Source organism: Myotis lucifugus, unplaced genomic scaffold (assembly GCF_000147115.1).
Source record: "Myotis lucifugus unplaced genomic scaffold, Myoluc2.0 scaffold_341, whole genome shotgun sequence".
NCBI lineage: Eukaryota > Metazoa > Chordata > Mammalia > Chiroptera > Vespertilionidae > Myotis > Myotis lucifugus.
The window spans coordinates 673,763-694,306 of NW_005871389.1; the positions used below are offsets into that span (position 1 = coordinate 673,763).

The 20,544-nt window shown below is 48.8% G+C and overlaps 1 protein-coding gene across 1 annotated transcript in view; it reads left to right on the plus strand.

The window, feature by feature from the left end:
• Window positions 1-20,544, plus strand: part of ACSBG2 (acyl-CoA synthetase bubblegum family member 2) — a 34,009-nt gene that overhangs the window by 5,190 nt on the left and 8,275 nt on the right. The window contains 6 exon segments of the mRNA XM_006101106.2: window positions 2,543-2,768; window positions 6,674-6,762; window positions 7,755-7,875; window positions 10,845-10,931; window positions 12,430-12,579; window positions 18,734-18,910. Of these exon segments, the coding sequence (XP_006101168.2) occupies window positions 2,543-2,768; window positions 6,674-6,762; window positions 7,755-7,875; window positions 10,845-10,931; window positions 12,430-12,579; window positions 18,734-18,910 (850 nt within the window).

Below are 20,544 nucleotides of genomic sequence, written 5' to 3' on the forward strand. Positions count from 1 at the left end.
GCAGTGATATATATAGGGCAGATGTGATATAAAGTGCATATGTAATAATATAGTGCAGATGTAGAATATAGAGTGCAAATGTAATATATGTTGCACAGAAGTAATACATGTAGTGTGGATGTAATATTATATATATATATACACACTAGAGGCCCAGTGCACAAAATTCGTGCACGGGGGAGGGGGTTACCCTCTGCCTGACCTGCACCCTCTCACAATCCAGGGCTGCTGGCTCCTAACTGCTCGCCTGCCTGCCTGCCTGATCGCTCCTAACCACTCTGCCTGCTTGCCTAATTGTCCCTAACCGCTCATCTACCTGCCTGATCACCTCTAACCACTTGCCTGCCTGCCTGATTGCCCCTAACTGCTTCTGCCTAGGCCCCTGCTGCCGCAGCAAGCCAGAAGGATGTCTAGAACGACGTCCAGAAGGTCGTTCGGCTGTCCGGTCTAATTAGCACATTATGCTTTTATTGTTATAGATAGTGCAGATGTAGTAATGATGATTTGTTATGATGTTGTAACCATTTTACCGCAGGGAGCACCATGCGATAATAAAGCACCTTCCTGCTTTCACTCACAGCTGCCCTCTCCACATGATAACGTTTTGGCGAGACGATAACTTTCAGTCGTTCTCAAAACGAATCATCTTCAGAATCTCATTGTGGTCCCTGCATTATTCCGGGGACTGCCAAAGCAAAGCACCCAGATGGCGTGGCTGAAACCACAGGATCATACTGCCCCCCGGTGCTAGAGGCCAGAAGTCCAAAACCAAGTCCTGGAGGCCGTGACCAAGAATCTCCTCCATGCTGCCCGTGGCTGCCCGTGGCTGCCTGTGTTCCTTGGCCTGCACCCTCGTCGTTCCTCTGTCTTCATGTGGCTTTCTACTCTGGGCATGTCTATGTCCTCTCCTCTTCTTATAAGGACACCAGCCATTGGGCTTAGGGCCCTCCCTCAGTCCAGGATGGTCTCATCTTGAGATCCTCAACTGATTTCACCTGCAAAGACCCTATTTCCAAACAAGGTCACATTCGGAAATTCTGTACATGAACTTGGAGGGAACACTTTTCAACCCACTACAGTCATTAAAATATCCCCACCCTATCCAGGCGACACCCCCTACATTTTTGTCCAATTTAAAGCTTCTCCCCACCCCCAGGTTTCATTCTGGCCACTGGAACGGCGGGGGCAAGGGAGGCTGATGAGCTGACTTCCATTTCCCAGGTGATAGTCTCCTCACTGCCCCCCGCACCCCCCTCCCCCGGGCTCCACTGGGTGATTTTGTTGTAAGCTGGTGAGACTCCCACTGCTGCTTCTCCTTGAGGGAGGGGTGCTGGCGGGGGCTCTATGAACTAGCCTTCCTTTGATGTCGGTGGTTATGGGCTGAATTGTGTTCCCCTGCTATGGTCTGAATGTTTGTTTCCCCCCATTAATACGTTGAAACCTATGCCCCCACAATGTGATGGTATTAGGAGTGTGGGGGGGGGGCCTTTGAGAGGTGTTTAGGTCATGAGGGTGGAGCCCTTCTGAATGGGATTAGTGCTCTAATAACAGAGGCCCCGGGAGCTCCCTCGCCCCTTCCACCCTGCGAGGACGCCACGGGAGACAGCATCTCTGAACCAGAGGCCGGGACTCCGGGTCTGTTGGAGATTTGATCTTGGACTTCTCAGCCTCCAGCACTGTGAGAAAGACCTACCTGCTGTTCCTAAATGATCCAGCTTATGGTATTTGTTATAGCAGCCCAAATGGGCGAAGACATCCCCCCAAATTCAGCTACCCAGTACTCCGGAATGTGACGTAATCTGTAAATAGGGTCATTGCAGATGGGATGGGTCTTCATCCAATATGGCTGGTGTCCTTATAAAAGGGGAATGGGGCACAGGCTCACACACAGGGAGAACACCATGTGAAGATAAAGGCAGAGACCAGGTGATGCTTCCATAAGCCAAGGAACTCCAAAGATTGCCAGCAAGTCACCAGAGGGTCGGCCTCGGGAGAGACCACCTGGCCAACACCTTGATCTGGGACTTTTCGTCTCCAGAACTGGCAGAAAGTAAGTAAGTTTCTGTGGTTTCAGCCACCCAGTCTACAGCACAGACACACCTCGTTTTATACTGCATTTTTTTTACAAATCAAAGGTTTGCTTTGAGCAAACCTATCAGCGCCATTTTCCAAACAAACTTAGATGAGGGTTAGCATTTTTTGGGGGGGAATAAAGTATTTTTAATATTTTAAAAATCTTCAATGGAGGATATTTTTCCCATTGAATTTTTTAGAGCGAGTGAAGGGGATGCGGGGGGGGCGTGGAGAAACATTGATGTGAGAGAGACACATCTATTGGTTGTCTCCCTCATGTGCCCCAACTGGTCCGGGAATGGAGCCTACAACCGAGCCACATGCCCTTGATTGGGAATTGAACCTGCGACCCTTCGGTCTGAGGGCTGACACACTAACCAGTGAGCCACACTGGCCAGGGCAGGAATAAAGTATTTTTAAATTAAGGTATGTGCATTGTGTGTTTTTTTTTAGAAACAAAGCCACCTAGTCCTGGACTGTGGACCACTCGTCCAGATGGAGAAGTCGTTTTGAGGATGTCAAAACATGGGCCAGGCCATGAGCCCCCCGTAACCATCCCAGAATATTTTCGGGAGTCAGTCAACCGATTTGGGACTTATTCAGCCCTCGCATCAAAGAACTGTGGGAAATGGGAAGTACTGACTTACAACCACTACTTCGAGGCTTGTCGGAAGGCTGCGAAAGCCTTGCTCAAGGTGAATGAGTCCCTTCCTTCCTTCCTTCCTTCCTTCCTTCTTCCATATTACTTATTCAATCATTCATTGAGAATAGAAAATACATATACATACATATGGTACAAAATGCACAAGGCACCACAAGATATGAAGGGTAACTGGTGAAAATTTTCCCTCCAATTCTTTTTCCTTTAAATATATTTTTATTGATTTCAGAGATGAAGGGAGAGAGATAGAAACATCAATGATGAGAAAAAAATCAGTGATCAGCTGCCTCCTGCATGCCACACACTGGAGGGCCTGAAACTCGCACAATGTGCCCTGACCAGGAATCGAACTGTGACTTCCTGGTTCATAGTCAATGCTCAACCACTGAGCCACACTGGCCAGGCCTTCCAGTTCTTGGCCCCTTCCATATGCAGGCAGCCACCATTACCACATTCTTTTCAACAACTGCAGTTATGTTTGTAACAGTATTGACTTAACCCTCCTCCTACCGGTGGGCATTTAAGTTGTTTCCAGCCATATATGGTGCCGCAGTGAACTTCTTTTGTACAATGAAATCTTATTCAGAGGTGCCTCTGTATGCCCACTCAAATGTATGAAAGAATCTGCTTGTCTACATTCTTGCCAACATCATATCAAAAATGTTCATCTTGGCCAGTTTAATAGGCATGTGAGACAGAACTCTAAGACAACCCTGAGATTCTAGCCCAGGGGTGGGCAAACTTTTTGACTCGAGGGCCACAATGGGTTCTTAAACTGGACCGGAGGGCCGGAACAAAAGCATGGGTGGAGTGTTTGTGTGAACTAATATAAATTCAAAGTAAACATCATTACATAAAAGGGTACGGTCTTTTTTTTTTAGTTTTATTTATTTCAAATGGACCGGATCCGGCCCACAGGCCGTAGTTTGCCCACAGCTGTTCTAGCCTCTGGTATATTCATGCTTTTAGTCTCATATTCTTGAGCGTGGGCAGGACTTGTGACAATGAAGGATTTTCTCTCCTGTGGTGGCAAAGGTGAAGATATTTAGCAGATGTCATTAAGGTCTCTAATCAGTTGACTTTGAGTTCATCAAAAGGACAAATGCTCAGGGTGGGCCTGACCTAATCAGGTGACGCACTAAAGGAGAGCTTTTCCTGCCGGCCTTGAGGAAGCAAACTGCCATGTAGTGGACAGGGCCATGGGGCAGTGGATGGCAGGCAGCCTCTAGGAGTTGAGATCTACCCCCAACTGAGAGTTACCAAGAAAACAGGCCCTCATTCATTCAACCACAGGAAATAAATTCTGTGATCTATGAGTGCAGGAGAAGATTCATGCTTCAGAGGAGGCCACAGCCCCACTGAGGCCTTCATTGCAGCACTGGGAGATCCTAAGCAGAGGACCCAGTTAGACTTCCCCAGCCTCCTGACCTGTGGGAACTGAGATAATAAATGTGTGCTGTGTTTGTGGTAATGTGTTATGCAGCAGTAGACAATCCTATATAATAAAAGCCTAATATGCAAATTGACCGAATGGTGGAACAACCGGTCGCTATGACACACACTGACCACCAGGGGGCAGATGTTCAATGTAGGAGCTGCCCCCTAGTGGTCAGTGCACTCCCACAGTGGGAGCACCACTCAGCTGACCGACGGGTGCCACACACCGGGCTCCCGAGCCTCTCCCGCAGACACTCCCCTTGTGATCCCCTCCCCCATCCAGACTGGGATCGGGATCAGAGACTGCAGCAGAGCGGCAGTGAGCCTACTTGAGCAGCGGTGGCAGGCACAGCGGGTCTGGGATGAGCTGGAGTGGCCCAGCAGGGCTCCTCCCCGGCCATCTGCTGCGGCCCGATCACCGAAGGCCACGCCGAGGGACCCCACCGGTGCACGAATCCATGCACTAGGCCTCTAGTGAATATATAAAAACCAGCAAACAGAAAAGGAGACAATGAATGCATTAGGTGTCTCCCGTTGTAGAAGGGTATCTGCTAGCCCAGTCGTGGGCAAACTACGGCCCGCGGGTCGGATCCAGCCCGTTTGAAATGAATAAAACTAAAAAAAAAAAAGACCGTACCCTTTTATGTAATGATGTTTACTTTGAATTTATATTAGTTCACACAAACACTCCATCCATGCTTTTGTTCCGGCCCTCCGGTCCAGTTTAAGAACCCATTGTGGCCCTCGAGTCAAAAAGTTTGCCCACCCCTGTGCTAGTGGTTTTGCTATACAGGAAATTGGGTCACATTTTGACCTACATCCCAGTTCTTCTCTCCCCTCCCCGATGCTCATGTGTCTTCACTGAGAGGCTGTGATATGTCACAATTAAGAACCCTGTGCTTGGGCCGGCCTTTGTCTCGGCTGCCCGCCCAGGGCCATAGTGCTGTGGTTAGTTTCCCTCTCCCGAAAGTCCATCTTTGTTAGCTATGCTCTTAGTTGTGGAGCTCAAGGACCCTCTCCTCTCCTACCCTCGGGACCCAATCGGAAATATGTCAGTTTCTGTGCACATGAGTAGAGGCAGCTTCCAGGAGGACAGCCTTTTGTCACCAAGAGAAACACCTGGCCCTGTGTTCTGAGCACCAGCGGATGCTTTCCAAACGCCCGTTCCCCGAAGAGCAGGGTAACCGCCAGCCTGGCCTCGTAGGACTAAAGGGCCAACAAAGTTGGAGCTGCCCCAAACCAAAGTGACTTCAAGTCCAAGTTTCCAGCTCATCCTCAGCCACATCCAGACCAAGGCTACATCTTTAAAAGTGCAACTTAGCACCACTCTAGGGTATCACTCTCTGAGTACTTTTGTTATGAAAAATGAAAATAAATTCACACCCATTAGAGTGTCTATTATTTTAAAAAAGAACAGAAAATAGCAGGTGGTGTGAGGATGTGGAGAAACTGGAACTGTCATGCATTGCTGGTGGGCATGTAGAATGGAGCAGCCACTGTGGAAAACAGTATGGCAATTCATAACAAAATTAAACAGGGAAATACCATATGACCCAGCAATTCCACTTCTGGGTATGTACTCAGAAGAATTCAAAGCAAAGACTCAAACACATATGTGCACACTCACACAGCAGCGTCATTCACAATGGCCAGAAAGGGGAAGCAACCAAGTGTCTGTCAACAGATGATGGATAAACACAATGTGGTCCATCACACAATGGAATATTATTCAGCCTTAAAAGGGAAGGAAAATATATATATTGATTTCAGAGAGGAAGGGAGAGGGAGAGATAGAAACATCCATGACGAGAGAGAATCATTGATTGGCTGCCTCCTGCACAACCCCTACTGGGGATCGAGCCCACAACCCTGGCATGTGCCCTGGACCGGAACCGAACCCAGGACCCTTCAGGCCGCAGGCCATCGCTCTAGCCGTTGAGCCAAACCGGCTAGGGCAGGAAGGAAATTCTGACATCTGCTACAACATGGATGAACCTTGAGGACATTATGCTCAGTGAAATAAGCCAGTCACAGAAGGACAAATACTATGTGATTCCACTTATATGAGGTCCCTAGAGGAGTCAAGTCCATAGAGACAGGAAGTAGATGGAAGGAGCCCGGGACTGGGGGAGGGGCATGGGGAGTTAGTATGTAGTGGGCACAGAGTTCTAGTTTGGGAAGATGAAAACATTCTGGAGAGGGATGGTGGGGGTGCTCATACAACATGAGTGTCCTTAGTGCTACTGAGCTGTCCACTTAAAATTGGCCCAAATGGTATATTCGTGCTGTAAATAGTTTACCACAACAAAAGTAAAACCCATAAAATAAACCAATGCGGTATTAACCCGAGGGAGGCCAAGCAGGCTCCCAATCGTCAAAAAAGCCTCACACCCAGATTTTAGCCTCAGCGCTGGCTTATCCCCAGGCAGTGAGCACATCCCACCAGAAGCAAAACCATTCCATGTTTCCATTTCCTGTTTCTGTTTGTTTTTACCTCCCCAGCTGGGCCTGGAGCGGTTCCACGGAGTCGGCATCCTGGGGTTTAACTCCGCTGAGTGGGTTATTGCTTCCGTTGGTACCATCCTAGCAGGGTAAGACCATGCGTTGTTCATTGTTAATGTTGATGAGCCGCTACTCGGGGCCTCCCCGAGATGTGAACAGGGAGTTCAGCCTCAGCCCCAGGTGGGCAGGCGAGACAGACACACAATCCAATTACCGGACAAATGATTAGTATCTCGAATATAGAAGGTACTTCTAGAACTCAGTAGTAAAAAGACAAAAAGATTTTAGGTGAACGAAAGACTTGAACAAGAGATGTTACAAAGCGAAGTAGGTGATAAGTAGCTCAGAGATGTTTGATGTCATCAGCCATCAGGGAGATGCCAATGAGACCCAGGACAGGATGGTTAAAAGCAAGAACATCCTGGCCATGAACCGAAGTGTCTCGGGTTCGATTCCCAGTCAAGGTCACGTACCTGGGTTGCAGATCTGATCCCCAGACCTGTCAGGGTGCATGTGAGAGGCAACCGATCAATGTGTCTCTCTCTCACATCTCTCTGTCTCTCTGTCTCTCTCTCTCTCTTCCTCTCTTCCTCTCTCTCTCTCTCTCACCTGTCTCTCTCCCTCCCTCCCTTCTTTCCACTCTCTCTGAAAAGCAATGGGAAAAATATCCTTTGGTGAGAATTAAACAAAACAAAACAACAAGAACAAAAGGCTGCCCATGGAGGGAACGGTGCCTGAGGGTGGGGGACGGTCCAAATCCCATCTCTGGCATTGATTATGTGCCACGGCACTTTGAACACTGACGGCAGTGCCCTGACTCAGTTTGCTCAACTGTAAAATGGGCTGTTGTGGGGGTTCCGTGATCCTACCTCATAACGACATCACAGGAGTTGCTGCTTTCATCATCCTTATCTCTTGTTGTTTTTGTCCTTGTTGAGCTGTGGAGGGAGGGAAGCTTTGCCAAGGCTGCAAACTCAGAACTTGTCTGCAGGCCCTCCCCCTCCCCCCCCACTACCCAGGACACCCTCCCCCACCCCAGGCTCACACGCACATGACAGGCATGTGTGTTTTCTTTTCCCAGGGGCCTCTGTGTTGGTATTTATGCCACCAATTCTGCAGATGCTTGTCAATACGTCATTGCTCAAGCCAAAGTGAATGTCCTGCTGGTTGAAAATGACCTACAGCTGCAGAAAATCCTTTCGGTAAACCTCTACCCAGCCCTCCCTGCCAGTTATCCGAGGCGGGGGGAACCTCAGTGGTCTGACCAGGTGTCTGTGCTTCCAGGTAGATGCTAATGATCAGGTGGGGTGGTAAGGTTTGCTGCACACACAGGTTCACTTTAAAAATATATATATTTTTATTGATTTCAGAGGAGAAGGGAGAGAGAGAGAGAGAGAGAGAGAGAGAGAGAGAGAAACATCGACGAAGAGAGAGAATCACTGATTGGCTGCCTCCTGCACATCCCCTACAAGGATCGAGCCCACAACCTGGGCACGTGCTCTGACCGGGAATCAAACCGTGACCTCCTGGTTCATAGGTCGGTGCTCAACCGCTGAGCCACACAGGCCGGACAGTCCTCCACCACTTTAGCATAACTGGCAACGCTGCTTTTGCAGGTGGGGCGAGGATGAGGGTGGATTGGGGGAGTTAATTCCCAATTCTCAGTAACTTAATTTCCTACTCAGCCTCCATTTAAAAAAACGCGTATATGCATAATTTGATGTACAGTCCCCTGCTATTCTTCTTTTAGAAGTGTGATTATGTTGAGCCTTGTCACGTTCATTCCTTATAACTGTCTGCATTTCTGCAATGCGTTTGTCTTTCTCTTCTATTTCTTTCCTGAATCCTACCACCTCCTGTTTCTCTTCTCTCCGGCCCTCTCTTCCCTTGTAGGTTTGCTCTGTGTTCTTCCTTCCCAGCGGCATGTGCTTCCTTGCGTTTTACATTTTACACTGGAATGTTGGTGTTGGGTGGTAATTTTCCTTTGCTTTGTGGCGACTTGGTGAAATTTGGCTCCTCTTTTAGTTTCTCTTTTTCTCCTGCAGTATCTTTGTATGAAGATAGACACTGACTGTGGAAACCTCCTATTCCTATTCGAATGAACTGCCGTTTCCTGAGCCAGCTTCTGGCAGGAAGACCCCAAGGGGAGGGGAGTTAGGGGAAGGGTGAGCCCATGTGACCAGATCAATGGCTCGGCCGAGGGGCCACTGGGACTGTGTTTTAGTATTTCATCACTTGTGAGTTGCACGTTTCCCCATTTTTAACAGGCGTGGAGCTGAGATGTGTCTTGCCATCGATGGCATCCTCTTGGATTATCATGGGCCATGTGTTTTGTTTTCCCACATTTTAATATCTCTGAAACCAGGGCACATTTCCTGACTCAGTGAAATCCTAGCCGGACTCAGTGAACTAGAACACGTGCCAGCAGGCCTCCTTCGAGCCGAATTCCTAACCTGGTTCAGAAGGACAGACCTCTGCCTCCAGCCTTGAGTCTTGTGTGTTTTTAAAAAATATATATATATGTGTGTGTGTTTTATTAATTTCAGAGAGGAAGGGAGAGGGAGAGAGTGTTAGAAACATCAATGATGAAAGAGAATCATCGATTGGCTGCCTCCTGCACGCCCCCCTTCTGGGGGTCAAGTCCCCAACCTGGGCATGTGCCCTTGACTGGAATTGAACCAGGGACCCTTCAGTCCGCAGGCCGACGTTCTAGCCACTGAGCCAAACCAGCTGGGGTCAGCCTTGAGCTTTGTTGAAACTGCTTTCTTGCATGGCACTTCCGTGGTGCCTGGTCCTCATGTCACGCCCGGCTTACTAATAGCAGAATGTGCTGGGGGCTGGGTCACGGGTGAAGGGTGATGGGGGGGGCGGGGGGCGGTGCTTCCTATTCTTGCCATGAATACTGGCTTATGATTTGGGTTTTTCCTGTTAGAACAGCGGTTCTCAACCTGTGGGTCACGACCCCTTTGGCGGTTGAATGACCCTTTCACAGGGGTCGCCTAAGACCATCCTGCATATCAGATATTTACATGACGATTCATAACAGTAGCAACATTACAGTTATGAAGTAGCAACGAAAACAATTTTATGGTTGGGTCACAGCATGAGGAACTGTATTTAAAGGGCCAGAAGGTTGAGAACCACTGTGTTAGAAAATGCCGCGTTCCCCATCTGCCCCCCTGCACCAATTTCACTGCTATGGCTTCCTGTCCTACTTCCGGTATATTTGACCTCCCACACATGAAGCCACACCGAGTTACTTCTCTCTCATAGTTTGACGAAAGTGCTGCCTGTGGGGTTGTGGTTCTGGTTGCTCTGTATGGAAGGTTCGAAGCCAACTCCTGCCTCCTCAGCTGCCCTGGTGATTCTAATTCTGGGCAATACTAGTGACTTATCCTCCTCCCGCTCTCCAGTGCCGCCTGCCTCCTTTAGATAAACCCCACACTCCTCGCCACTGCCTCCAAGGGGGCCTACCTGGCCCTCACCATCCTCTCCTGCCTCCTCCCATATCCTTGTCCCTCCCACCCGCAGGCCAGCCTTCCCCAAGTCTTTCTTCCTCAAACCTCGCAGACTGCTGCCTCTCCAGGCGTTCTGGTTGTCTGTTCCCTATCTTTCTGGAAGTCTTGCCTGGCTGGTCTAAGCACTCCCGTCACCTTCTCTCTCCAATCCATACCGGTGCAGCGGCTCTCGTTCTAATGACATAACGATGCTGGGAGTGACTCTCTCCTGGGATTGCTCTGTCTGAGCAGGGTACAGCATCCCCCAGGCTGGTCACCGACCCTTACAGCGCTGGTAGAGCTACAGGGTTCTGAACCTGTGCAGGGCCCAGCTCCCTCTACGGAGGACTTTTGTGGCCCGACTCCAACAAGAATGTTCACTGAATCCTGGCTGCGAGGTGCCAGCGGGCAGAGCACAGTGTTCGGCCTGAGGCTGCCTGGGGGAGGCCGCTGTCTTCATGCACCTTTGATGGCTGGAAGCTACTGACACTGGCCACAAAGAACCCACAACCAGGCCTAACATCAGTCAAGACAAGGAGCGATGTTTCGCAGAAAACAAAAGGGGGGCGAGAAAGAGGCTGGGGTTGCAGTAGGAGGGAGCTTAGGACACCCATCCGGCTTCTGCTTTTCCCAGGGCTGGGTTGCCGCGAGGCCCACGCTGAACTTTCTTTCAGATTCCACAGAACAAGATGGGGAACCTAAAAGCGATCGTCCAGTACAAGATGCCAATGAGTGAGAGCAATAAAAGCAACCTGTATTCTGTGAGTGTGGGAGGGCACAGAGCACAGGGAGGGGGTTCACAGGGGGAGTGTGTGGGACGCTCAAAGGAAGTGGGGGGTGAGCAGGAGAGAGGGCCAGGCTCCAAAGGGAAATGGGCAGGCCCTTGGGGGGCTTTTTAAAAAAATATATACTTTTATTGACTTAAGAGAGGAAGGGAGAGGGAGAGAGAGAGAGAAACATCAATGATGAGAGAGAATCACTGATCAGCTGCCTCCTGGACACCCCACACTGGGGATTGAGCCCACAATCCGGGCATGTGCCCCAACTGGAATAGAACCATGACCTCCTGGTTCATAGGTCGATGCCCAACCGCTGAGCCACGCTGGCCAGACTGAGGGCCTTTTTAAATTTAATTTTATTTCATTTTTGGCATGAAGGGTACAACTTAAGCAAAAAGATAATTTGATGACTCATGGAACTACAACTCAGGGTGTGGATTTCAGGCATGGCTAGAACCAGGGGCTTGAATGTGGCCCAAGCTCCAATTTGCCCTCTTGGTTTCTTGACTCCATAGTCCTAAGATGGCCCAGCAGCTCCCGGGGCTACATTTTGACTCATTCTTGTCCGGAGAGCACGTCCAGCAAAAGCCCTGACTTTCACTGTGGTTGGACCATTCGAGGTCACATACCCAGACCTGATCCAATCACTGTGGCCCACACAGACGGAACCCTTTGCCTTAAACCAATCAGGGTTGACCTCTGGAACTGGGGATGGAGTCGGCCACTGAGAAATGTGGGATGCAGAGTGGAATCTGGGAAGGCAGAGCTCCAATGATACTGAACTCCACTGTCGAGCATTTGACATATATTGACTCATGTATATGCCCAGAACAACCCGAGAAGTTGGGTTCGAGTATCATTCCCATCTTACAAATGAGGAGACTGAGGCACAGGGAGCTTGAGGGGCCTGCCCAGGGGTGCAGGAACCGGCAGCAAACAGCTGCGCATCGTAGGGCTTAGAGCAGCGTCCTGGGTCTCCACCCAGTAGCCCCCTCCACGGAAGCAACAGCTGTTATAAGAGGAACCGGGACTGATGCTTCTACCTAAACTTTCCTCCGGCCAGAAATCATGCTTTAGGACAGCGGTTCTCAACCTGTGGCTCGCGACCCCTTTGGGGGGCGAACGACCCTTTTACAGGGGTCTCCTAAGACCATCGGAAAACACATATATAATTACATATTGTGTTTGTGATTAATCACTATGCTTTAATTATGTTCCATTTGTAACAATGAAAATACATCCTGCATATCAGATATTTACATGACCATTCATAACAGTAGCAAAATTACAGTTATGAAGTAGCAACGAAAATAATTTTATGGTTGGGGGTCACCACAACAGGAGGAACTGTATTCAAGGGTCGCGGCGTTAGGAAGGCTGAGAACCACTCCTTTAGGAGAAGCTGACAGGACAAGATCTGACCGGGGAAGGGAAAGGCCTCCCCAAGGCCCCACCCTCTGCCTGTCTTCTCTTCCCACAGTGGGACGATTTCATGGAACTTGGCAATACCATCCCCGACCCGCAGCTGGACCATATCATTGCGAGCCAGAAGGCCAATCAGTGTGCCGTGCTCATCTACACCTCCGGGACCACGGGCAACCCCAAAGGCGTGATGCTTAGCCACGACAACGTAAGTGGCCGCCCGCCACGTGGCCAGCTTGGTAGCAGCCAGAATCCCTTCACTCCGGGGGGGCGGTGGCCTTCCGGATGTTTTGTCCTTGACCCACAGGGCTGCGTTTAGGGGCCTGACACACAGCCCTTGACCTGTGGCGTGTAGAGAGTCATGCGGACACTTAGGAGGGGGCAGCAACGCGCAGGGATTGAGGTCAAGGACTTTGGAGCAGACCTAGGTCCAAACCCGACTCTGGGATCTCAGGCAAGACCTGTAGCATCTCCCAGCCTCGCTTCCTCGTCTGTAAAATGGATGTGATATACTATCCCTGCCTCGTGGGTTGTTCTGAAGATGATATAAGTTAACATTTGCAAAGAGCTTAGAACCGTGTTTGATAAGTACGTGAAAGAGCAGTGAATATGTCCTGTCCTTCCGAGTAAAGCCGACTTGAGGGCATTTTTAAAAATTGATTTTGGTGGGGTTTTTTTTAGAGAGAGAGAGGAAGGGAGAGGGAGAGAGAGGAGAGAGCGAGAGAGCGAGAGAGCGAGAGAGCGAGAGAGAGAGAGAGAAAGAGAGAGAGAGAGAGATTATCTCCCATAACACCCCACTAGGGATCAAACCTGAAGCCTGGGCATGTGCCCTGACCAGGAATTGAACCTGTGACCTTTTGGTGTATGGAATGGAATGATGCTCAACCAACTGAGCCACACCGGCCGGGGCAGAGGTTGAGGCTTCGGTTACTCCAGGAAGGCTGTGTGTTTTGGGAAACACTTACGTATGTCTGGATGGAGTCCAAGACTGATCATTTAGATGACTGGTATGAAATGAAAAGGAATACACGCTAAAGGTTGCAATTTACACAAAACCCTGGAAAATGCAAACTTATCCTTAGGGACTAAAAGCAGATCGGCGGTTGCCTGGGGAGGGGCCAGAGGGAGGCATCACAGAGAAACAAGTGGGAAGTCGGGGGGTGATGAAGACGTTCATGTCTTGATGATGGTGATGGTCCCACGGGTGTAGACTTGTGTCAATTTGTGTCAGATGTACACTTTAAGTGTGTGCATTGTATGTCACTTATACCTCAATAAAACTGTTTGAAAAAAAGACCGTTGCACGATCACTGCCTGCCAGGCACTGTTCCAAGAGCTTTAGTAAATCCTCGCAGCAAGTCTACTGATTCTATCAGGCGGAGGCTATTTTAACAGAGGAGAAACTGGAGCCCAGAGAGGTTAGGTTACTTGGCCCAGGTCACACAGCATGCAACACGGTGGAGCTAGGATTTGGCATGTAAAAGGTATTTGCAGAACAGTACACAGAACATAAGTGACTTTTTTTGGGTTAAAAACTAAAAAGGCAGCAAGCAATATGCTCCCGTGTACATTTTAAAAGCAGAAAAATGTCTGGCAGGACACGCACCCAACTGGCCATGGTGGTTCCCTCCATGAGTCAGAAAGATTGCAAGTTTTAATTGGTTGATTGATTCATTTGTTAATCATCACTGGAGGATATTTTTTTCATTGATTTTTTTTTTAGAGAGTGAAAGGGAGGAGGAAGGGAGAGAGAGAAACAACCATGTGAGACAGACACATTGATTGGTTGCTTCTCACATGCGCCCTTACCAGAGCCTGGGATTGAACCTGCAACCCAGGTACAAGCTCTTGGCTGTGAATTGGACCCACAACTCTTCCGTGTGCAGGGCAACACTCTAACCACTGAGCTCACTGGCCAGGGCAGATTGCTAGCTTTTAAAAAATATGTATTTTTAGATTTTTATTGATTTCAGAGAGGAAGGAAGAGGGAGAGAGATAGAAACATCAATGTTGAGAGACAATCATTGATCGGCTGCCTCCTGCATGCCCACACGGGATTGAGCCCACAACCCCGGCATGTGCTCCCACCGGGAATCGAACCATGACCTGTTTCATAGGCTGATGCTCAACCACTGGGCCACGCTGGCCGAGCAGATTGCTTCATTTTTAAATGAAGCTTTTCTACCTTATAAGAGCTTTTCCTCCAACCTAGCTTAATAGTTACCAGCACACACTGGCCTTTGCTGTTCCTTCTGCACATCAGAAAGCTACATGACTTGCTCCTTTACCTTCTTCTGGTCCTGCTCAAACATCACCTCCTCAGGGAAGCCCTCCCTGATTTCCATGTTTAAAATAGCAAACAACAAACCATCCCATTGATCCCTCATCTTACTCTGGCTGCTGTTTTTCTTCCACTGTCGTATTATCTAGTCACTTGTTTATCATGAACATCAGCTCCCGAGGGCAGGGGTTGTCTGTGTCTCTAGTTTCTGCCTCATAGGAGGACTCATCCATTTTTGTGGAATGAACGAATGAATGGCATCTGATTAAACTCCCACCTGACCCTGGCTCCTTGTGGCTTTATATCTGGTGAAATGTTTTCCTAGCACTGGGGTGACAAGTATCAACCCTGGAGCAAGGCTGCCTGGGGTTGAATCCTGGCTCTCCCACTGGCTAGCTGTGTGACCTGTTCTTTACCTCCTCTTGACTTTAGTTTTCCCATCTGTAAAACACAGGTAAAAATGGTTTCTGCTCTTAGAGTTGCCATGAAGATAAAATTATTCCACAATCTCTGCCAGTCAGCTATTAGCCATTCTAGAACTTAGCGACGTAAAACACCAAAAGTGTGTTACATCTGGGTGTGGAACTTGGCAGGGCCCAGCAGGCTGTGTCTTGTGCCCCAAGTAGTGTCAGCTGGGCCCACTCAGCTGTATTCAGAAAAGCAGAAAAGTCCAGGAAGGAATTCACTCACCAGTCTCTTGCGGCGTGGGCAACCTCACGGCACGGTGGCTCAAGGTGGTTGAACTGCTTACCATGGTGACGGGCTCTCCTCGGAGCAAATATTCCTTTATACCAGGGGTCCTCAAACTACGGCCCGCAGGCCACATGCAAAGACAAATATTGTATTTGTTCCCATTTTGTTTTTTTACTTCAAAATAAGATATGTGCAGTGTGCATAGGAATTTGTTCATAGTTTTTTTTTAAACTATAGTCCGGCCCTCCAACGGTCTGAGGGACAGTGAACTGGCCCCCCGGTTTAAAAAGTTTGAGGTGCCGAACCGGTTTGGCTCAGTGGATAGAGCGTCGGCCTGCGGGCTGAAGGGTCCCAGGTTCAATTCCAGTCAAGGGCATGTACCTTGGTTGCGGGCACATCCCTACTGGGGGGCGTGCAGGAGGCAGCTGATCGGTCTCTCTCATCGATGTTTCTAACTCTCTATCCCTCTCCCTTCTTCTCTGTAAAAATTCAATAAAATATATTTTATAAAATAAAATAAAAGTTTGAGGACCCCTGCCTTATACCAAGGCAGAAGCTGCAGTCTATGGCTGCTCAGCACCAGAAGTTACAGTGTCGTTCTGCTCCATTCTGTTGGCCAACCAGTCAGTGGACCAGTCCTGTGGAAGGAGAGGAAAACAGACTTCAGCTTTGAAGGGGAGGGTGACAGGGAGTTTGCCGCTGCCTTTAACTTACCGCATAAATAAGGTGCTTAGAACAATGCCTGGCACACAGTGAGCCATGTCAGTCCGAGCCATTGTTATCTTAAAGATCATCATCAGAATGGCTAGCATGAAAAAATCAGCAAACTGGTGTTGGCGAGGATGTGAAGAAAAGGGAACCCTCGTGCACTGTTGTGGGATTGTAAATTGGTGCAGTCACTATGGACTATAGTATAGATGTTCCTCAAAAAATAAAAATAGAACTACCAGCCCTGGCCAGCTGGTTCAGTAGGTTGGAGCATCGTCCCATATACCAAAAAAGGTTGTGGATTCGATTCCCAGTCAGGGCATGTACCTAGGTTGTGGGTTTGATCCCTGTTGGGGCTTGTATGGGAGGCAGCAGATTGATGTTTCTCTCTCACATGGATATTTCTCTCTCTCTCTCTCCTTCCTCTCTCTCTAAAAAAATCAATAAACCCATCCTCAGGTGAGGTTTTAAAAAAATAGAACTGTAATCTGACCCAGCAATTCCACTTCTGGGTATTTATCCAAAGAATCCAAAACACTTAATTTAAAAAGACAGACGCACCCCTATGTTCTTGCAGCATTATTTACAACTAGAGGCCCGGTGCACAAAAATTTGTGCACTTGGGGGGGGGGTGTCCCTCAGCCCAGCCTGTGCCCTCTCGTAGTCTGGGACCCCTTGGGGGGATGTCCACCTGCTGGCTTAGGCCCGCTCCCCGGGGATTGGGCCTAAGATGGCAATCAGACATTCCTCTGGCAGCCCGGCAGCCCTTGGGGGATGTCCACTTGCTAGCAGGGAGCAGGCCTAAACTGCAGTCGGACATCCTTAGTGCTGTGAGGAGGCAGGAGAGGCTCCCACCACCACCGCTGTACTGGCAGCCATCAGCCTGGCTTGTGGCTGAGCAGAGGTCCTCCCATGTGAGAGCGCCCTGACCACCGGAGGGCAGCTCCTGCATTGAGCATCTGCCCCCTGGTGGTCAGTGTGTGTCATAGTGACCAGTCATTCCCAGTCCTTCTGCTGTTAGGGTCAGTTTGCATATTACCCTGTTACTATATAGGATAGAGGCCTGGTGCATGGGTGGGGGCCAGCTGGTTTGCCCTGAAGGGTGTCCCGGATCAGGGTGGGGGTCCCGCTTGGGTGCCTGGCCAGCCTGGATGAGGGGATGATAGCTGTTTGCAGCTGGTCACACCCCCTTCAGGGTGGGGGTCCCCACTGGGGTGCCTGGCCAGTCTGGGTGAGGGGCTGAGGGCCGTTTTCAGGCTGGCAGGTGACTGAAGCTCCCAACCTCTCCTTTTTTTCTTTTTTTTCTTTTTTATTCTGGGATTTATTTACCTTCTATGGCTGTCACTGGAGCTGAGAGCCGGCTTTAGCTCTGAGGCTTGGCTCCAGCTCTAAGACCTCGGCTGCTGAAAGCAGGTATCTGGGCTTTGTTTAGCTTCTATAATTGAAACACTGTTGCAACTCCAGCTCTGAGGCCTGGCTGGCTGAAAGCAGGTTTCTGGGGATTGTTTAGTTTCTATAATTGCAACATAGTTGCTTAGAGTGCAGCTCAGAGCTGGGCAGCGGCAGGGCAGGCGGGAAACCTTGGCTTCCTCCATCACTGGAGCAAGCAAGCCTCCTGTTCGCTTCAGCTGCCTGGCTGCCGGCCGCCATCTTGGTTGGCAGTTAATTTGCATATCGCTCTGATTAGCCAATGGGAAGCGTGTCGGAGGTACGGTTAATTACCATTGTCTATTATTAGATAGGATAGCTAGGATATGGAAGCAACCTCAGAGTCCATCAATAGAAAATTGGATCAGAAGATGTGGTATACTTATTTATTTATGTAATGGAATGTTACTCAGCCATAAAAAAAGAATGAAATCTTGCCATTTGTGAAAACATAGATGAACCTAGAGGGTATTATGCTTAGTCAGACAAAGACAAATACCATATAATTTCACTTTTCTGTGGAATCTAAAAAACAAAATAAGCGAACAAACAAAACAGAAACAAACCCATAGATACAGAGAACAAGCTGATGGTTGCCAAAGGAGAGGGGTGGGGGTGGTAGTGTAGGGATGGCAATAAAGAAAAAAAACTGTAAATAAAATAAAACCATGCCTAGAGAATTAGACATTGAAGACTCCAGTTTGGGTGGTGTGAGACAGCCTCTCTTCGTCGACAGCATTTAGTGGGAAACTTGACAGGTGAGAAGGCGTCAGTCATGGGGAAAGCTGGGGGAACAGCAGTCCAGGCAGAGGGAACTGCCAGTGCAAAGGCCCTGAGGCTGGGCTCTGCCTGATGAGTTGGAGGAACAGTGCAGAGGCCATGTGGCAAGATTAATGAAGTAAACTGCTCACCAGGGTTTTATGACATCCGTGAGGAATACAGATTCCAAAATGATAGCTACACTAAAACTTTGCATCAAGGTATGCATTGGAGAAAGAAAAACATGAATATGCTAAAGGTTAGGTGATTATGGGAGGGGATATGGGTGGTCTCTTTGTTGGACAGTGTTGATTCCAGAATTTTATACTGGACAGGAGACACCTCTGTGCTCTTCCTCTCTAAAATCAACTTTATTTTATTTATTTATTTATTTATTTATTTATTTATTTATTTATTTATAAAAGAGCTGCATTGAAGTGGCCCTTCAGCCAGGACAAGGCAGCCCGGATTGTAAGCCCCACTTGTGTTCCAGATCACGTGGTTGGCCGGGACGGTGGCAAAGGACTTAAAGCTGGCTTGCGCCTCAGAGAAGCAGGAGGTGGTGGTCAGCTACCTTCCCCTCAGCCACATTGCGGCTCTGATGATGGATATCTGGTTGCCCATGAAGGTCGGGGGTTGCACCTACTTTGCTCAACCAGACGCTCTCAAGGTAAGGCGGAGGGCAGCTGGGGCGAGTGGATGGTTCCATTAAGCCCCAGTTCTAGGGGTTCCTTCTCTGTCCTCATCTTATGCTTCATTTGGCAGCCTCAGAAACAGTTGGTCATATTCTTGTTGTTTTCTCTTAACCCCAATCAGGGCACCCATGTGTGGTTGTGTGCTTTTGTTTTTGTTTAAGTCAGCATTCCCAGCTCCCCAAAGCTCCAAAAACCAAACTCATCTCAAGACCCGTAAGTTACATCTGCAAAGTCCTGTTTGCTGTGAAAGAGAACCTATTCACAGGCTCAGGGGTTAGGAGGGAATGTCTTCGGGGGTGCCGCGATTCTCCCTTCCACACTGTATCGAACAGGCTGCATCAGGCCTTGGTAATTCCTTCCGAAAGGTTTATTCTTCCTTTGTTTGTGTGACTGCTGACTCCTTGCCATTTAGTTCTCTGCTTACAGTTCTCCCTGGCCCCTCTCATATCCCCCAAGCTCCGTGTTGGAGATGTAGTAAGCACTCGATAAATACTTTGGTTTTTTGGCTGAATGCATAATGCATATACATACACTCACCTCCAGGACCCGCGACGTTCCCATTCTCCCACATTCGCATCAACTCCGCAGTATAGTCAGAAACTTTAACATGATCAACCTGATGGGCGATAAAGGTTCTCTCACAGTTTCAGGAACCGCCAGACTTTTCCAAAGTGGCTGTTCCATTTTGTATTCCCCCCGGAAGTGCATGAGCGAGTTCCGGTTTCTGCCCCTCTTCACTGACACGTCCTCAGCATCATCACCACTGTCATTGCGTCCTGGTGGATGTGAAGTGGTGGCTCATCACTTCAATTGTCATTTCCTTCCTGACTCACGGTGGTGAACGAGTTTTCATGTGCTTATTGGCTATTTATATATCTTCTCTGGAAAAATGTCTGTTCGAATCTCTTGCCCATTTAAAAATATGGTTCCAGGTCCTGGCTGGTGTGGCTTAATTGATTGGGCATCGTCCCGCGCACTGAAAGTTTGATTCACAGTCAGGGCACCTGCCCAGGTTTTGGGCTCAATCCCTTTAGCGGGCGGTGTGGGGCGGGGGGTGCAGGAGGCAGCTGATCCATGTTCTACTCTCACATAGATGTTTTTCTCTCTCTCCCTCCCCCTTCCTCTCTTCACTAAAAAAATCTTTTTTTAAATGTGGCTGCATGTCTTCTCATGGTTGAGTGTAAGGGGTTCTTTAGACACTCTGGATATAAATTATTTCTTAAATATATGTTCAAACATATTTTCTCGCAGGTCTGTGACTTGTCTTTTTGTCTTGACTCTGAAGTCCAATTTCTTTTGTAAAAAAAATATGTTTTTATTGATTTTTACAGAGAGAGGAAGGGAGAGGGAGAGAAAGATAGAAGCATTGATGAGAGAGAATCATCTATCGGCTGCCTTCTGCATGCCCCCTACTTGGGATCGAGTCTTCAACTTGGGCATGTGCCCCAACTGGGCATCGAACCAGTGACCTCTTGGTTCCTGGGTTGATGCTCAACCCCTGAGCCACAGCAGCCGGGCCAATTTCTTTTTATTTTATTTTTCTGCTTTTGGTGTCGTATATAAGAAATCTCTACCCATGCCCAGGCCACAGAGATCTCCTTCTGTGTGT